We start from the raw sequence: 20816 nt of genomic DNA, 5'->3' as shown, positions 1-20816 counted from the left end.
GCTAGGCTTTCATTGCCCCGCCTCTCGTGATCAGTGCGTGCGTGAAGACGTGAAAGTAATGCGATTGGTCCTGCTGATTCCTAAACAGAAACCAGATACACTACCGCAGACGTCTACAGTCAATTTCTGCCGAAACTTCAATTCATTATAGACGCAAAGGAAATCCAGGTCATGTTTTAAAGAATATAGCACACTTGCATATAATGGGAAGGAGTGCCGCTGTCAGCTCTGGGTTTGTCGCTCAGGCCTGTTAAAGCATTAGCCGCCTGCAGCTGTCGTGCGCGCGCACTCACAGAGGCAAAATGGTGAGTTTGAGATCTCAAGCCTGTTTTAAGTTATACGTTTTGCAGATCACAATATAGCAGAATTTCTTAGCTGCGTAGATGCTCCTTTTGTGTGTTCAAGATTGAGATGTTTTTTTTTTTAATTTTATTATTATTATTATTTTTATAAGGTTGTTTGGGTAGGTAAATTCATTTGGATTATGGGACACTTCCGTCATAATGATTTGACAGCTCGATCTGTCATAGTAGTGAAGAGACATCATTAGCAGTCTAAATTAGACAGTCTGCAAATATGGAACAGGCCAAGGGAACATGACAGATTGTACTTGCTAGAAAGACCCCATGCTGTATGGAAAACATCTGAGTGTTTTAGCTGAGTACCGCTGCTATGAACTTATGTGCTAATCAATGTGTATTTGGCGTCTTATGGGGGTTCTTTTTAGTGGTCTGAAATGTGTTTTGCTGTCTATATGTTTATGGGGTCCACGTGAAGTGCCCAATCACTTTACATGTAGGTAATGTATCCGCCTATCTGGGTTGTTGATGCATATTATAGATTTAAACTTTTTTTTCAATAGCAAGATTTTAGGTTGAAATGTGTATAGTTTATGTGCTGTAACTGGTCACTTAAAAAAAAAAAAAAAAAAAATCCTTTCCAGTTCAGTGTAATCATTATCAGTTTACTTAAATATTCCTGTGGTGGTACAAATAAATAAAAATGATTAGGTTGTAAAATCATGTTACCTATTTTTTGCCTCATGTAAGCATATGTCACATGATTCCTAAGGTATGCCAGTGTCTCTCGGCTGGGCCGTAGCTAGTGGAGTGAAAGGTGGTAATGATTTTAGGGGCCCCCATATTTCCAGGGGGCCTGCGACAAATTCAAAATTGTATTATTTTAATAGGTAAGGGGCCTAGAGCAATATATAGTCAGGGGGCCCAGAATTACTTGCAACAGCCCTGTCTCTCGGTGATGTCAATGTTATGACACCACCTCAAACCCACCCCCAGTTTAGCACTAATCGTTCACACCTCAGATTGAAAAGACTCATGGAATGGGTGTGAAAAATGTGGGCTGTTACTGGGTTAGGATGGGAGGGGGGGTCAAGAGCTTCTTCCAAAACACAATCAGAACAGAGATCGCTGAACATCACAAAACGAGATGAAAAACAAGAGTTCTGGGGAACTTGAGTTTTGGGGAGTGAAGATTTGGATTTAAATTTTTTTTCAACCAATGAGAAGAGGTGAGAACAGCACATTACCATAAAAATCAGCACTGCTTTGAGACTTTACATTAATTCATAAATATTTAGTCTTTCAAGGATTGTTTCTGGGTTTTTTCTTTTCCCCTTTTCTCACAATTTGAAATGCCCAATTGCGACTCCAGGGGTGGTAGTCAGCGTCAATACTCACTGAGCTACCCAGTCCCCCGTGTTTCAGTTTTAATACAAGTTAAACTCTATTGACAGTATTTTTGGCATCATTTTGTCTCATCCCTCTTTTTCGAAAGAAAAAAAATCACATTAATTTAGGCACATAATGAAAGTAAACCGGTCCAATACATAAAACATCAAACACGCATTGTTTTTCATAGTATAGCCATAAAACGTAGGAGACAAAAAAGAGAGCTGACATGACTGCGTTTACTGTTTTCATCACTTTCTTCTGTTTTTGAACAAGCCATCTTGTAAACCTGTTTATGATCTGATGCACAGAGAAAAGCGATGGAGTCAGCACTCCGTCTAACAGCCTACCCTCATGAACGACATGTTTGGAAAGCGTATAGCAGAACTGCAACCAAGAAAAGCTTGTGCCTGTCTGGTTATGGACCGGTACTTTCTGACGAGTGATTTCGATCTCATCACGGTGTTTAGTTTAAAAGTCCGTTCATGTCTGTTCCACAGGTGGTGTTCAATCTCACACCTGCCCAGAACATCTTTTACATCAATGAGTTTTAATTCTCAGATGTAATGTGAGCTCATGCATTAGGTAAAGCTGTGATCGGATGGAAGCGTTCCTTCTAATGAATATTGTGCAGAAACACTCAGGATCTACTGATGTACTTATTTACTGTCCCCTACTAACCATAACTTAATTTTTGTGACATTGTTCAACTTTCATTTTTAAACTGGAAGAACGAGTTGGCCCAATAAAACAAAAAATTAACAATTTCTCCTTATTAACAAACATAAGTGCTATCAATGTTAATAATAAATGTCCCTATGTATTTAATTTGGTTGTTTTTTCAACAACTGGCATTGTGATGGTAATTTTTTAGGATGTGAATGGATTCATGGATGATATCAACTTCATAGAAGAGCACAGTGTATTCAGTGATAGTATTGATTGGATTGTATATTAGTTATGTGCTTTAGGTATAAAGGTACATTATGGCACTAAATATTTGATTTTGTAATCTTTAACATATCATATTGGTATTGGGTGACACAAGCAACAGTTTCCATGCAGCCGTGGATCTCATTCACCGATAATTGCTTTAAAGTTGCTTGCCTCTCTGCGGAGTAGTTCTCTTGAAAAACTTCTGCCAGATTCACAACCGGTACTTCCACATAAATTTGATCTTCTGCCCTCATTCTAATTTTGATGAAACCGGATTATTTAAAATTAGTGTGTGCGTGCCTGCAGTTAATAATTATCATAATACACAAGCAACCTATCTCCATATAAGGGCTTTCCAGACAATCTTTCCTGTACAGCCATTCGTGACTCTCTGCAAACATATACTTGCGCTCTCTAAAATATGTGCTCTCACCTGTCAGCATGCAAAGAAAGATTAGATCAGAAGTAATGCCAAGTGTGCCATTCTTAAAACAAGCTTATTAGATAGAATATACGTATATTATAATATACAGTGTGTATATTTCTTATGGCACTAAATCCGTGATATTTGTATGTGTGATTTCAGTTGGTTCTAAATTTTATCTTAAAATTTTAGAATAAATTTAAGTGTGAACTTACTGATGAGTCATGGTTTCTGCTTGAAGACATTTGGACACAGGTTTTACGCAGAGACGTGTGCATATATGCACGTTTAGTGAATGAGACCCACTGACAAATCATGTATAATAAGTGTTTAAAATAGCAGTATAACTAGTTGTGTAATTCAAAATTCAACTCCAGATATGAAAACAAATAAATGTAAGGAGGCTGGAATAGCAAGTTATGACTCAAAGGTTGACTTACATCTAAATATTTGCATGGCAAACCTTTACACCTTGCTGGTAGTATTGATGACACCATTTCAGCGCAGCAATACTTTTATAGCTTAAAGCATGAGCTGTCTTGAAACTTCTCATTGCCTCATTATGGAAGGCAGTGGCAGTGGTATTTCTGAAGCATTCAGTGCTGTGTGATTCAGATGCTTTCAGTGCCAGTGTTGATTATGTAAGTTTTCTTTTGAGAAAGTCACTTTTCTCTCTTGCTGCAGGTGTTGTTGTTGAATCCACTGGAGAATCTTAAGACCTACATAAGTAATCGTCCGCCACTGGTCATTTTTATGGTCAGCGTCAGTGCTGTGGCCATTGCTTTTCTCACTATTGGATACTTTTTTAAGATCAAGGAGATCAAATCACCTGAGATGACAGAGGTAAAATTATCACTTTGTTTACCCCAAGTATAATGCAAGGATCGTTGAATCTACATGCTAACTTGATTTTAGTTAATAATAAATAATGAGTAGCTGGACATAAGTATTGATAAAAAAAAACTTCAGATTTGTTTTTTAGATAAGCTCTAATTTGCAGTAACCTTGTTTGGTGTTTTCTTCTAGAAATGCAAGTGCTTGTAGGGTGGAAAAAATATACTTAAAGCTGTGCACAAGTGTCAACACCTGACTTTGCAGTGTTTAGACAAGAAAGACGTCAATTTAGTATGCAAAGAAAATGCAAGATGGAAGGCCAATTTGATTCCCAGGGATTGTAAATGTATTGTAAATTGCTCTGGATTATCTACCAATAGAATAATTGTAACTATTACAATAGTGTCATCATTTTCAGTTAGATTTTGAATGGAAACATTTCTAACAATGTAAGTCAAATGAGAAAAAATATATATATATATTTTTTTTAAAGTATTAGAAATCCTAGTAGTTCGTTAACTTGATGCTGAATGTAGCCTCTACATTTGAACCATATTAATTGCAGAAAAATGTGGAGAATCACAGTTGTCTGTAAACATGCATAGTACCTGTGTAGCTTAACAAACTTTTGCGGCAATAGTGTACTGTATTGAAATGGCATATTTTGCTTTTACCAGGATTGGAACACATTCCTTCTCCAATTTAATGAGATTGACTTTTGCATCTCGGAAAATGAGACACTGAAGCATAGCTTGAACGAGTCTACTACACCAGAGAGCACAGTAACCAGCAGCCAGGTGCGATCCAGCACCCAGTCACCACCCCTCCTGGAGGACCCAGGGCCAATCAACATCTCTGTGGCCATCACACTGACCCTGGATCCGTTGCGGCCGTTTGGGGGCTATTCACGTAATATTACCCACCTTTACGCCAGTGTGCTCGGGCAGCAAGTTGGCCTTTCAGGTATGTTTCTTCTTTTTTTGTAATTTAAAATTTTACTTCGACCTGGACACATGCCATTTAATAATGAACACACTCCAGATAAATATTTATTCTGTCAGATGTTGTTGTTTTTTTTTTTTTTTTTTCATGATTTTGAGAATAAATAAAAAATTCAGAGAATAAAGTCATAGCATTATGAGATTAAAGTAAAAATAAGTTGTAAGGAAAGTAACTTAAATGATGGTGGACAACAGCAAAGAGCGTCCGAGTCGGAGTACATACACTAAACACCAATAACCAGGGACATAACATTGGCTATGCAACTTTTTTGTGAAGTTAGCCAAGCTGAATTTGTGGGAAGTTTTTTGCAAACTTTCTGTTCATGAATCAGCTGTGCATTAGTACGGGAGTTTTCAACCTTTGGGCACCTGTCAAGGGAGATACGAGATTAGGGCTGTCACGATTACTTGATTTAATTAGCTTAATCGATTAAAACAAAATTTCCTCTATTACAAAATTGCCAAATCGACAAATCAAATTAAGGCAGAAGTGATGCAGTCCACAGATGAGGGTGCGAACACATTATGACAAGAGGTGTCAGCTGTGTGACAGTGCTTCACTTTAGATTTGAAAAACAATGCAGGACCTAAAAATTATTACATCAGCAATGCAACGGCTTTGCATCCAGTTTTCACACTCCCGCTGCCACATCCACTCTGTAAGTTCATCTGCATGTGTTTGTGGTGCTGCGTGTCGATGCACGAGAAAAGTTGAGCTCTTCATCACTGCATGGGACAGCTAGAACTCAAAAAAACATATCGTAATGCAATCTAAATGTATTTATCTATACAGTTGTTTTGCAATATATGCTTTAATAAAGCCCCATAAGATAATGTCATGAAAAGATGTCCGCCGGACTTGTTACATGCAGTTACGGATGCACAAACACATTCTGTTCAATAAATCTGACTGATTCCAGATGATCTAAGAAGGTTATTGTCCGCAAATGATCTTGTGAGTTCTGTTCTGTGTAAATTAATTACCATTTGAATGTAATAGGATTTTCTCCTCATGTAAATTCGATTTTGTGATGATTATTTAAAAAATAGATCGCAGTGCCCCAATTCCAATAAATACTTTATAGTTTATGACCATTATTACAGGTAAAACTCAATGTGGGAACCAGAGAATTGCATTTACTGAATCAAACCTCAGGTCTGTATGCTGTCAGTCAAAGGTCAATGTGAGTCTGCTTTTAAAGGCACAGCTGCACCACAGACACATTATAAAACTTTGGCTTACCTGAGGGAGTAATGGCTATCTCTGCATGTGAAATTAGTACGTTTTTACTCCGTAAGGAACTGAATGTCCAGATGTTTCAAGGCATTTTACATGGGATGTGGCAAGCAACAAGCTTTTGTGAAGTGCAGTAGCCTTTGTAGCACAAGCGCAACAATGACCGTAACTGCTGCAGCTCAACACAAGTGTGAAAAAATGTATATCACGTTAATACTGTAAATATTCTATTCCGTTTTGCATGCAAGTGATAGTTAAAAACGACAATAATAAAATAAAATAGCTTTTATATCTCTATAAAATAGTTTAACCATATAACTTATCCTCAATAATCAAGATTGGTGGGCAGACATTGTTCTGTGATTATTCAGGACACAGAAGTGTGTGTGTATGCATGCATGCAATGACCCCATGCACAGTTTGTGTGTGTGCGTGCATGTGTGTGTGTTTACACTGGTGGCCAAAAGTTTGGAATAATGGACATATTTTGCTGTATCGGAAGGACATTGGTACTTAAATTCACCAAAGTGGCATTCAACTGATCACAAAGTATAGTCAGGACATTACTGATGTAAAAAAACAACACCATCACTATTTGAAAAGTAATTTATCAAATCTAGACAAGCCCCATTTCCAGCAGCCATCACTCCAAATCCTTATCCTTGAGCAATCTTGCTAAATTGCTGATTTGGTACTAGAAAATCACTTGCCATTATATCAAACACAGTTGAAAGCTATTTGGTTTGTTAAATGAAGCTTAACATTGTGTTTGTTTTTGAGTTGCTACAGTATGCAATAGACTGGCATGTCTTGAGGTCAATATTAGGTCAAAAATGGCAAAAAAAGAAACTGCTTTCTCTTGAAACTCGTCAATCATTGTTTTGAGGAATGAAGGCTATGCAATGCTTGAACTTGCCAAAAAACTGAAGATTTCATACAAAGGTGTATACTACAGTCTTCAAAGACAAAGGACAACTGGCTCTAACAAGGACAGAAAGAGATGTGAAGTCCAGATGTACAACTAAACAAGAGGATAAGTACATCAGAGTCTCTAGTTTGAGAAATAGACATCTCACATGTCCTCAGCTGACAGCTTCATTGAATTCTACCCGCTCAACACCAGTTTCATGTACAACAGTAAAGAGAAGACTCAGGGGTGCAAGTCTTATGGGAAGAATTGCAAAGAAAAAGCCACTTTTGAAACAGAAAATCAAAAAGAAAATGTTAGAATGTGCAAAGAAACACAGACATTGGACAACAGATAATTGGAAAAGAGTGTTACGGATCTTAACCCAATTGAGCTTTTGTGGGATCAGCTAGACTATAAGGTGAATGAGAGACTGTAAAGTGCGTGAGAAGTGTCCGACAAGACAGCCACATCTATGACAAGTTCTACAGTAAGTGTGGGGTGAAATGTCACCAGAGTATCTGGACAAACTCACAGCTGAAATACCAAGGATCTGCAAAGCTGTCATTGCAGCATGTGGAGGATTTTTTGATGAGAACTCTTTTGAAGTCGTTTAAGAAGTTCTGAACAATTTTTTCCAATTATAATAGTAAATTGTCCTGAATATACATTGTGATAAGTTGAATGCCACTTTGGTGAATTAAAGTATTAATTTCTTTTCATAAGGGCAAAATCTGTACATTATTCCAAACCTTTGGGCGCAAGTGTATATTGTAATAACACTAAAATGTATACATTCAATATTCCCTTTTTTACAGAGTTGGTTTTCAATATAAAACTTGGTGAAACGATTTCAGTGTGTATCAGTACTTTTTTGAAAGTTTCCAGCACATTTTAACAATACCACGAAAATACTGATAACCATGATAATTTTGGTCACTATAATCGTGATATATAAAATGTTCATACCGTTTTATCTCTAGATATGATGGGTATGGGTGGGAAACAGATCAATATTTAAGTCCTTTTGTTACTGTAAATCTACACTTTCACTTCCACATTCTGGTGTCACCTACTGGTTGGGGCTGGTCCAATGGTCCAAAGTAGAAGCTGATAGTAAAAAAGGATTTAAATATTGACCTGTTTCTCATCCACACTTATCACTTCAGAAGACATAGATTTAACCACTGGAGTCGTATGGATTACTTTTCTGCCACCTTTGTCATTTTTGGACCTTCTGGTCACTGGTTCTGGTCACAATTCACTTGCATTGTGAGGACCTACTGAGCTGAAATGTTCTTCTAAACATTTTCTAAAAAGATGGTCATACACATCTGGGATGACCTGAGGGTGAGTAAATGATGAGAGAATTTTCATTTTTGGGTGAACTATCCCTTTAAATCTCTTGCTGATAAATTCTTGAAACTTTATTCTCATAAAAGGCATGTTTTAAGATTATTTTCAACATTTCAATTGTATTCTCATAGAACTGTGACTTTATTCTCAATTTAAGATGAATAATAGTCATCATATTTTGATTAACCACTCCACCTTTTGCACCTTTTTCCTGAGTGTTCCACTATTCGCCTGTCTTACATTTCCAGCTGCCAGTGTTTTTGCTCGCATCAGTGTGGGTAATGTGATGTTTAAAGTATTACATTTGTAAATATTTTCAAAAACATTTAAAGTGCCAACACTTAGAGTAGAGATGACCAGGTTGTTGTTGTTGTTGTTGTTGTTGTTGTTGTTGTTGTTGTTGTTGTTGTTGTTGTTGTTGTTGTTGTTGTTGTTGTTGTTGTAACAGTGCCTCACCTGTAGCTGTCATAAAGTGATGGTCCGAGGATATTTATGTTGATATCATTAACTACTTTGAGTTGTTATGACCAGAGATGAATTTTTACCCCAAAAAATACTTAAATTGTTATTGTTCTCCATCTGAATCGCTCTTTTCGGTAGTTTTTACATTGTGTCTCGAGACCAGAAACACAAAACGGGCATTTAGAATCATCATGGCGGCACCCAGTGATTGCTCAGGAAAACTGTGGATAGATTCCATCAGAAGGTGCCACCTTTGTCCCACCAGAAGGAATCTCAAGGTCTTAAGTTGTGAATTGTATTGGGATTTAACGCAGGCACGTAAAACATTTTTTTTTAACAGAATGGAGAATCTTTGGCTGTCTATTTTATTTTAGTCAAACAGATCAGAGAGGAGAGTTGTCAAAGTGAATATTATCTTTTTAACCCCAGTTAAAACAGTGGACCATTGTGCACAAAGGGATAACAGTCGGAGACTGGCCGAAGCAAAATACCTTCTGTCACATGCAGGTACATCAAAGCTCCCTTTGTTTTTCCAGTATACGCTGACTCTATGTGGGTGTGTTTGTGTCATTAAAGGCAGAGAGGCCCATGAAGAGATGAACATCACTTTCACCCTGCCTGTAGCCTGGAACTCAGATGACTGTGTTCTACATGGCCGTTGTGAGCAGATGGTCTTTAGCACCTGTATGACCATCACAGCAGCCAGTAATGTCTTCCCTGTCACAGTGTAAGTGTACCGATCTGTGTCTGAAACCACTTCAAGGAATAGTTCACCCAAAAATGCAAATTCTGTCATTTACTCACCATTATGTTGTTCTTAAACCATATGACTTTCTTTCATCCATGGAATACAAAAGTAAATGTTAGGCAGTCACAATTCACTTTCATTGTGTGGGGAGAAAAAATATTTATTGGGTTATTGGAGCTTTACAGCCAGAGGCCCCCATCCACTTGCATTTTATGGAAGAGAGCAACTCAGACATCCTGCTAAAGTTAAAGAGGTTTGGAACAACATGAGCGTGAACACCATAAATAATGACAGAATGTTTATGTATGGGTGAACTATTCTTGTAAAGGTTTAGTCATTTTGATTTTGTTTTATAGCTTTGTAACTCTTGAATATTGCCTTAGGCTCTGTACTGGTATTCTCTGTGTAAACATCTTCCTTTGTGTGCTGAGTAACTAAGGCTTAAGCAATGAGTGTTTAACTGACTCACACAGCCAAAGCAAAACAAAAAGAACATACACAAACTCTTATGTACGTGTTAGATAGACTTGCGCACATAACCTTGAATGACTGAATTTTACACAGCATAGCACAAATTTATGCTGCCATCACGTGCTATCAGAATTAGCGTAACTACAAGTTTCCCACTTGGAAGTTGCACATGAACGACCCCTCAAGTTGTAATTATGACTGAGAAACTCAGTTCAAAATAATAGCCTACCAGAGTTTCCGAGATGGGAATCGTCGTAAACTTTCAACATGGCGGAGTGTCGCGTGAATAGACGCGTTTACTCACGTGACCCTCTACTGCAGCGCCTCTAAACCTGATGTGTGTCGCGCATTAAGCAGCTTGTGGTGAGCAATGGTCATGTGAAGGGTTTATCCGGGCTATGCGCTTCTAGTGACTAGCGCTGTTTAATCACACTTTAAGATTTGGCATGCAGCTGTGTAGGAGTTCAGCATGTGGATAGACTATAAATCATACTCCTGTCGCTTGCTTTGCGTTGGTCGTGCTGTGCGGTTGAGCAGATGACAGCCTACAGTTTATTTTATTATTAGTTGCTTTATGCTTTCAGAATAATAGCCTACTTTCCTGGTGTAAATAAATAGTTACTGCTGAGATTATCAAGCTGGCATACACGATCCTTAACGTTCCACACCCACATGTATAAAATCGATTACTCACATGAGATGAGTTGAAGACTCCATATTATTAACCTTATAAAATTTGCATTCTGTACAGGGTCTGTCTGTTTTTTTTTTTCCGTTTGTTTGTCTGTCTATGTGTTTGTTTGTTTGTCTGTCTGTCACAGGGATTAACCAGGTTTGGCACAGGGATTAACCAGGAAAATTGAAAATGTCACTTCATGTCAAAAATGTTGCAAACCCCTGCTGTACGTCCAGTGGAAAAAACAGCTAAAACCAGCCTTAGTTGGTTGGCTGGTTTTAGCTGGTTACCCAGCCTTGACAGGCTGGTCAGTTAGCTGGTTTCAGAGGGTGTTTGTACACTTTTTAGCGGTTCAGGCTGGGAGACCAGCTAGCCTCCCATCTTAAACCAGCTTGACCTGGCTGGGAGACTTGCTAAGACAAGCGTGACCAGCTAAGATCAGCCTGACCAGCTTGGACCACCCTGACCAGCTAAAAAATGTGTTCAAATCTCCTTTAAAACCAGACTGACATGCTAAGACCAGGCTGGGCAACCAGCTAAATCCAGCCAAACAGCTTGGTTTAGTCTGATTTTTCAGCAGGACAGCATTTCATTATTTTTTCAATGGCTTTGCAATGCAAACATCATGAAGTATATACATACAATATTATGGTAGCCTACATACATTTTTGTATAGGCATAAAACGCAACACTCAATTTTATACAATTTGTAACAAGTGTCCTGGCTCCGTCTCTACCCAGCAAGGGATCCTTGGCCTGAAAATGGGTGAAGACCCCTGATTTAGAATAAGAAATGATGGCCTTGTTTTTGAAAATCCTCTGCAGGCAGCCACCTCACTGTATCCCAGAGACCTACAGCAATGCCACATCCTGGTACAAGATTTTCACCACAGCGCGAGACTCGGACTCTAAGTACACACAGGAATACAACCCATTCTGGTGTTACAAAGGTGCCATTGGGAAGGTGTATCACGCACTGAATCCTAAGCTCACTGTCATCGTTCCAGATGTGAGTAATGTGGAATTAGCATTATGGAAGTATAATTTCTATTTCATAAATATTTTTCTTTCTGCGGAATTTGCACAATATCTTTTGCAGTTTATTCACCTTGTGTCCTTTGCACGCTTCTGTATATTTGCAGCAACTGCATTATTAAGAATGCACCAATGTAGAAATTTTGGCTAATACTGCTGTTATTTTATGTTATGGCTGAAAACCTGTACGATGGCTGATATTAGGACTGGATAAAAATATATTGATTTTCCAATGCATCATGATCGTTGTTTGAACGATATCGATTCTTGAATCCCAAGATCGATCTTTTACAGTATGTGTAGCACCCTTCTGTAATGCATTTAAATCACTTGCAAACATATGACCAAATGTCTAATAATAACTAATATGTCTGTGATTACACACTGGCTGGTAAACTTTAAGATTTCACTCACCAGTGATTGTTTAGTATAGTGGCGAAGAAGTTATCAGCACAAGATCCTTTCACTGTGTGTTGATGGAAAAAGTTCTATGCAAAGATCTGCGCAATCCATATAATGTCTCTTTTAATACCCTTTCTATTCTTTACAGTCAGTTATTGATCAAAAGACAAACATTTAATTCTAATCACATATGGATGCGTTAAAGAAACCCTGCACTGGCTGATGCCTGAAGTCTTAAAGAGGCAGTACATTTCAACACGTGTTATACGTATCAATGTACTGTAAATATTGTTAACAGTACAAATTGTGCAAGTAAACAATAAATATGTAACATAATATAGTATATGCAATTTCAAGACATTTATTGATGATATAGACTGAATTTGAAAAATTTTCAAAAGTTAAAATGTGACCAAAATAATAAAAACTGATGATGAAGTATAATTTGTAAAAAATACATTTTAGAATTGTAACTAGAAGGGTGACCTAGAAGATTATGTGACCAAGAAGATTTCATATGTAAACGAAATGGACATTGTTAATGAAATATACCCATATGAATCAATATCGAATTAAGAGCTTGTAAATCGAAATGGAATCGAATTGGGAAATGTGTTTTAATACACAGCCCTAGCTAATGTAATAAAACTATAATGTTTTACCAGCTAAACGGCATTTATCTAGAATATAGAAGTTTACACGGTGAAAATTAGGCATCAAAATTACCTGTGTGTAGTAGTAGTAAAGAAGTAGCAAAATTGTTTAGTACCCTACTTTTTAACCCCCCCCTACCACAAAAAGAGAGTATACAGTACTGTTTAAATTGAAAAATAGTTTTAATATGTGCTTCGAAAATCACCCTTATTAGACCGATGGTGATAATTAAAACTTTATTATATCAATATAGTTACCAAATATCATGCATCTCCAGGATTCTCCAGGTTAAGAATATGGGGAAATCCATTATAATTTGGCTGTTAACTTATGCAAGTTAATGGTTCCAGAACGTGCAACTTTACTGAACGTGTATTCTATTCATGATTATCATATGCTCATGAGTTTTTTCTCTTGATAGGATGATCGCTCTCTCATTAACCTGCACCTCATGCACACCAGCTACTTCCTGTTTGTGATGGTCATCACAATGTTCTGCTACGCAGTCATCAAGGGCAGGCCTGGCAAAGTTCGACAGAACAACCCAGATTTCTATCCTGAAAAGGTACAACCTTGTGAATATACTATCAGGGAGATAATCTGTCTGCCACTATTCAGGACTGACACTGAAGTAGGGCTGCCCCCTAATAGTCGACCAAACGCTTCGGCAATGAGAAGTTTTGATTGGTCGCAGAAAAAAAAAAACCTTGACGAACACCGGTATTACCACTGGTTGGATGCTAGGTGGTACTATGGGGTAATTTTTGTAAAGCAGAGTTAGGGTTAAGCTTACACAAAGCAAGACACCGTGATTTCAAACTTTGAATTTTATTTTGTATTTATTTGAACTAAGAATGAAAAAAATTAAGTGCAATTAAAATGTGGCGTTCAACTTTTTGAAAGATGGTTTTACTACAGTTGGGAAGGGCAACATGATCATCTCTCTGGAAAAGAACCTACTTCATCTGTGCATTATCTACCGGACGGGTATTTCGTTGTCCTGGAATATACATTGTGTGTGAATGAATTTGTTTTGTTCCCTCCTTCACGATAGATACAGTGCCTTGCGAAAGTATTCGGTCCCCTTGAACTTTTCGACCTTTTGCCACATTTCAGGCTTCAAACATAAAGATATAAAACTGTAATTTTTTGTGAAGAATCAACAACAGGTGGGACAGGTGGGACAGGTGGAACGAAATTTATTGGATATTTCAAACTTTTTTAACAAATAAAAAACTGAAAAATTGGGCGTGCAAAATTATTCAGCCCCCTTAAGTTAATACTTTGTAGTGCCACCTTTTGCTGCGATTACAGCTGTAAGTCGCTTGGGGTATGTCTCTATCAGTTTTGCACATCAAGAGACTGAAATTTTTGCCCATTCCTTCTTGCAAAACAGCTCGAGCTCGGTGAGGTTGGATGGAGAGCGTTTGTGAACAGCAGTTTTCAGTTCTTTCCACAGATTCTCGATTGGATTCAGGTCTGGACTTTGACTTGGCCATTCTAACACCTGGATATGTTTATTTGTGAACCATTCCATTGTAGATTTTGCTTTATGTTTTGGATCATTGTCTTGTTGGAAGACAAATCTCCGTCCCAGTCTCAGGTCTTTTGCAGACTCCATCAGGTTTTCTTCCAGAGTGGTCCTGTATTTGGCTCCATCCATCTTCCCATCAATTTTAACCATCTTCCCTGTCCCTGCTGAAGAAAAGCAGGCCCAAACCATGATGCTGCCACCACCATGTTTGACAGTGGGGATGGTGTGTTCAGGGTGATGAGCTGTGTTGCTTTTACGCCAAACATAACGTTTTGCATTGTTGCCAAAAAGTTCGATTTTGGTTTAATCTGACCAGAGCACCTTCTTCCACATGTTTGGTGTGTCTCCCAGGTGGCTTGTGGCAAACTTTAAATGACACTTTTTATGGATATCTTTAAGAAATGGCTTTCTTCTTGCCACTCTTCCATAAAGGCCAGATTTGTGCAGTATACGACTGATTGTTATCCTATGGACAGAGTCTCCCACCTCAGCTGTAGATCTCTGCAGTTCATCCAGAGTGATCATGGGCCTCTTGGCTGCATCTCTGATCAGTCTTCTCCTTGTATGAGCTGAAAGTTTAGAGGGACGGCCGGGTCTTGGTAGATTTGCAGTGGTCTGATACTCCTTCCATTTCAATATTATCGCTTGCACAGTGCTCCTTGGGATGTTTAAAGCTTGGGAAATCTTTCTGTATCCAAATCCGGCTTTAAACTTCTCCACAACAGTATCTCGGACCTGCCTGGTGTGTTCCTTGTTCTTCATGATCCTCTCTGTGCTTTAAACGGACCTCTGAGACTATCACAGAGCAGGTGCATTTATACGGAGACATGATTACACACAGGTGGATTCTATTTATCATCATTAGTCATTTAGGTCAACATTGGATCATTCAGAGATCCTCACTGAACTTCTGGAGAGAGTTTGCTGCACTGAAAGTAAAGGGGCTGAATAATTTTGCACGCCCAATTTGTCAGTTTTTTATTTGTTAAAAAAGTTTGAAATATCCAATAAATTTCGTTCCTCTTCATGATTGTGTCCCACTTGTTGTTGATTCTTCACAAACAAATTACAGTTTTATATCTTTATGTTTGAAGCCTGAAATGTGGCAAAAGGTCGAAAAGTTCAAGGGGGCGAGTACTTTCGCAAGGTACTGTATATATATATTAGGGCTGTCGATTTAAGGCGTTAATTCAGTGTGATTCATTTGACTAAAAATAACGTGTTAAAAAAATTTACGCCATTAATCGCAATGCCCCCGGACCGTAATATGGAAGATTCCTGATAAGCATAAACTGGAAGCATAAAGTACTTTGCACACCAAAAACAAAGAATTTTGCCTTTACAGTATTTGACCGAACATTATCAATTACTTATAAATGATGTACATAATTTTCTGTACTTCCAATATGGTACTTCATGCATGTATTGCTCCGATGGTAGGATAATTCCTATTTGTGGTGATTAATAATTTTTTAATATTGAACTATTCACACTGAAATAACACATTAATTGTTAGCACTATAATAAATATATATTTTCAACTTTCTAATGGGTTGTCTTTGCTGACTGCATGCAAAAACAAAACACTGCAGAATGTCCTGTCCTATTCCTGATTGTACTGTTATTTTTAATGAATCATGTGAATTAATTGGCAAATCAGACTTAACCTCTTCTACTCTGCAGGATTTTGGGGTTGCCGCCTGAAATTTTTCACCCTCAAATTTAAAAGCTCCCTGTTCAAACATACACACACAGTGGAGTAATTTAATAAAATTATTCTTATTTTACAGATAACACTCTATATTTTAAGAAATTATTGTAATAATTAAATGTATATGTTTACAATTTTATGATAAACTAATACATTTTTGGCAAAAACAAATTGTATTAATTTTTTATTTTATGTCTAAAGTTTAAAAGCATGCCATTTCAGTTTTGTGTCTTCTCTTTACAACCGTTAATACAGGAAGCAAAAAGTCATTTTTCCACTAGATAGCAGCAAGTACTATTAAAAAATATTCACATTATACTGATCTGATGGTCATGGGTGGTGCTCTAACGCATTTCAGCTCTTACCCATAGACAACAAGTCTTTTTTTGAAGTGCTGAGATCTTCCACACTGTTTTGTTGAATATCTTGGCTTCTGAGTTGTCTAATCTATAGGTGTCTTTGGAAAGCAGAGAATCCCAACTTTACAATAATTTATAACATTTCATAAACTATAGATGGGAACCTATATTTTGCCGATGATTTTATTCTCATACTTATTCTAACGGACTTCATATTTTGTTGACACATCATTGGATTATCCATCCAAGCAAGCTAACAAACAAGTCATTTCTTTTATTTAAAGTAAGATTTGATATAAAGTTTGAGGCTTACAGATCAGTTGTCAGCACAGAAAAGAGATATTTGCATTTTTTACTGAAATATATATATTGAAAATAATTCAAACTGCGGTATTAAGGCAACAAAATTAACAGTCACCTTCCTGAAAATGAGAGCTTTCATTTGATATATGATTTTTTTATTAATTTGAAAATGTCTGCTATGTAACCTCTAGGTGGGGCAAATTTGTGACCAAATGTTTTCAGGCCTTATTTTGTTATTTTATGTAACTAAATGCAAAAGTGATGAGGTTGAACTGAAATCAGAACTCTGAAAAGTTCAGATTCTAAGCTTTGATATTAAAATGATACCACATATGACTCACTTATGCTTCCAGGGACTTGAGTGTCTAAGTGTTAAATGGCTTACCATATAGCGCCTCCTGCCAACGTGTCCGCTGAGATTAAGAGGCTAATCAAACACAGGGGTTACTGTCTGAATCATGGATTGAATCGTTCAGACAACTCATTTCCTCATTAATAGCCATAGAAGCTGGCATGGCGTTAAAACAAACAAACAAACAAACAAACTTTTCCTCATTAAAGTGGCTTGTATTATTCACTTGCTCACTGAACCACATTTTATGAAGTCTGACTCATAATTAGCTGAGAACTCTGTTGTGCACTTTCTGAAAGCAAAGTGATAGACACATATCTATAGTTAGTTTTGTTGTAATATATCAAGTGTCGGAAAAAAGTGTCGCTAAAACAGAACCCTGTAGGAAACAATGGTCTGCTCAGTCTGCTAGTTAAAGCATAACAGAAGCCCGTTGTACCGGTTTTGTAGTTCCATTTACATAAAGCATGATTATGTCATCCAGTTCACAACAAGTATGTGCACTGGCTCAATTCTTAAAATATCTGTTTGTTTCTCACAGGTGGCCTTGTCAGCAGGATAAAGGGGGTCAAAGGTGAACATCTGAACTGAAGCATATCAGAAAGGGAAGTTGTGAGAAACTACATGTTGCCTAAACCCAGGAGAAGGGTGCAAAAAAAAAAAAAACAAGCTCTGTGAATGCATTTCTCTGCAATGTTGGGTCACTCCAACCAAAGACATTTAAGTGCCTGTATGTACTGTAAATAATTATAGGACTCTTAAATTCAGTAAAGAAGCAGTTTGCCTGAGCTTCCCCCCTGTGCCATGCTGTAAATGTTCAGTATATTCAGTATCAACAGAGGAGAATGTTTGCCTTGTGTTCGGATGGGGAATATTACCTCCGCAACATTTTATCCATTGTCATAATTCATTCTTCTGTACCTTTCAAGGTGTTAATCAAAGATCAACTACTTCTGTGATGTTTGACTTTGTATTTGAGGTGATTGAACATCTTACCGTGTTTACCTTGTCATTCCTTATGTGTCTTTGTCAACACATTATTGTGTCCATGCCAGATTCTGCCATGGTGCTGCTTTTGATTCCTCTTAAAGGACATACAGATGCATGGAGCCCTCTCATGGAGATTGATCATGTTACTGGTCATAATCTTGGAAAGGGTTCCTCTAGAGATGACACATCTGTACGTTATGTTTCTTTTATCTTTGGTTTTGCTGTTGTCTGTGAACATACTTGTCAGAAAGAGATGACTAAGCAAAACCTGATGCAGTGCTTTGTTAAAGGAATAGCTTGCTAAAAAATATATATTTTCACCATGTTATTCCAAAACCATAGGACTGACTTTCTTCTGCAGAACACAAAAGGAGGAATTTTAAAGGATGTCCATTTTGCTGATTTCCATACAGTGGTAGTTCAAAGTGATTCACATTTTAAGCTTTAAAAGTGTCATAAAATGTAGAGCCATGCTTGTTCAGATGTTCATGCAAGAACTTATCACGAGAAATTGCGCTGTTTTTGCTTTTGTGAAATTTAAGAGCGAGCCATTGTGAATGAGCTTCTATCATGCACTCCAGAATGTGGAAAGTCAGGATTTACACTGCAAAATAACTCACATTTTGCATTATCGTAAGCCTTCAGAAGACTTGAAATATGACACATCAGTCCCATGGACTACTTTTATGACACTTTTGGGGCGTTTTTTTTATTTCTTTTTTTTTTTTTTTAAGTGAATCAACTGCCATTGTACAGAGATCCTCAAACTCCCTTTTTTTTTCTTCTTTCTTTTTTATATACATAAGAAAAAAATACAGGTTTGGAACAAGATGAAGTGAGTAAATAATCACAGAATTTGTGTTATTGGGTGAGATATTCTTTTACACTCCTCAAATTCAAACTTGTGAAAAACATGTTTCTTTGGCAGGCTCGGTAAACACATCCTATCTACTTCAACCGTAATTGGAATGTCTCTTTGAAAACAGATGAAAGTCCTGATCTTGCGACAGTGGTACAAGGGATTTGTGTTGATTTAATGTGCAAGAAAGATAAAATGATGTAACGATCCATTGCCTTTTTGCTTCATGTCTCATTTAGATCCACGATTGTTTCTTGACACTGCTCAACTGAATGTACTTGTGCGATGCTACATAAATAATATTGCATAATCTCTTGTACATTTAACATTTGTGTGTTAAAAAAAATGGTAAATCCCTATTGTAGATATTTTTTTTTTGTAATCTATTGGCTTTATTTTACAGTTTTGAACCAACAATTTTAACTTTTTCTTTACCCATTGCTCAGCCATCCATTGTTTTTCTTGCCTTTTGAATCTCTTGCCATTTAATGTTTTTGTTTGCCTAAGTATAAAATTAGGCATCAATGCCTCGTTTTAATCTTAGTGCAATATCTGAGCAGTCATCTTGCCTTCAAATGTACGGGGTTGTTATTTTCATTTTCAATAGGTTTTCATTTTCACACAATGAAACATATCGTGCATGAGTGATCATATCAAATAGACGTGCATGGTGTCTGAAAAGAAATATTTTGGATTGTAAATATAACAGGAGAGTGTTGCTGATACCTTTGGTCGTCGGCCTTTATTTCATTCCCCTATTTGGTTTGCATTATTTTATCTCCTGTCTACAGTCAGAAATCTAGCACATACATGGTCTTTGTTAATTATTCTTCAAAATGATACATGATCTGGGCTTTTACTTTAAAGCAAGTGAAACTTTTAGTGGCCATCTTTAACTGTACCCGTCATTGTCATTTATTACCACCCCCTTATTTATCTTCCTTTATTACAGCCCATAATAAATGACCATCCAACCACTAATGTGCCTTTGCACTAGTCAGCTCAGCTGTTGCCTGTGTACTGTATATAGCACCATTTTTGTGTTTAAATACCATTTTCATTCTCTAGTTGATCCTGCTGTATGAAGTTTGAGTTGAAATAAATACATCTTGACTGTTCACATTTACTTTCTGTATGTCTAACCCCTATTCAAAACTCCAGTAACGATTGTAAAAGTCATGCTGTCTTTTCACTATATTAAGGAGAGTTTATATTTGTTTTACACGCCAGTGCTTTGTTTACTACAACTGTTTTAATAGATTTTGAAGTAAGACACATGGTGATATTGGGAAAACTGTCATGGGATGATCGCAAAATACTTTGAAACCTCTTAGAAAAGCAATATTTTGGATTTGAGTTCGTATGTGCAACTAATGCATTTGCGTTTTCTATTCTTAGTTCAATTCTATGTTCAAACCCAGAGACATTTGCTCATGTCTAGTTTCATTTTGAGATCAGATTCATTCCTGTCTGATCACTGAATGAATGTTTCTGCTTCATAAATGCAGCTAATAAGAATAATTACTGCAGTCATTATAGTTGGCCTTTCAGTGCTGCTGGACAATGGAAAATGACAATGAATTCCACGGATGCTACCTGATGCTTGGATCATATTGATCTTTCCCTTCATCTCTCCTTTGGGCTTGTAGCATTAGTGAAGTGTATTTGTTAGTAGTAGAAATCTACTTGTGTGAACTTGCGGCACACCCGCTTGCTGGTTCCGTTGTGTTGGCGAGAGGTGTTGCAAGCCCTTTGACTTGTCATGATGCATGATTGTAAATGTTCTACCTGCTGACCTGTTTGTATGAGGACAATCCCTTGGTTTATTTTCTGTTTGTAAGATATTGTAGACACATGCTTTGCTGAATAAAATCAGA

The 20816-nt window shown here is 37.2% G+C and overlaps 1 protein-coding gene across 1 annotated transcript; it reads left to right on the top strand.

Moving 5' to 3' along the window:
* The first annotated feature begins 47 nt into the window (after window positions 1–47).
* On the top strand, window positions 48–20816 carry LOC127636467 (transmembrane protein 248). The gene is made up of 7 exons (XM_052116941.1): window positions 48–305; window positions 3733–3891; window positions 4560–4845; window positions 9422–9572; window positions 11566–11749; window positions 13253–13396; window positions 17632–20816. Exons 1-7 carry the CDS (start codon window positions 303–305, stop codon window positions 17650–17652), a joined length of 948 nt encoding a protein of 315 aa, XP_051972901.1. The 5' UTR covers window positions 48–302; the 3' UTR covers window positions 17653–20816.

The sequence above is a fragment of the Xyrauchen texanus genome, chromosome 4 (genome assembly GCF_025860055.1).
Source record: "Xyrauchen texanus isolate HMW12.3.18 chromosome 4, RBS_HiC_50CHRs, whole genome shotgun sequence".
Lineage (NCBI taxonomy): Eukaryota > Metazoa > Chordata > Actinopteri > Cypriniformes > Catostomidae > Xyrauchen > Xyrauchen texanus.
Note: the sequence above shows the minus strand (reverse complement) of the source record. Positions and strands in the feature narration are given on the sequence as shown.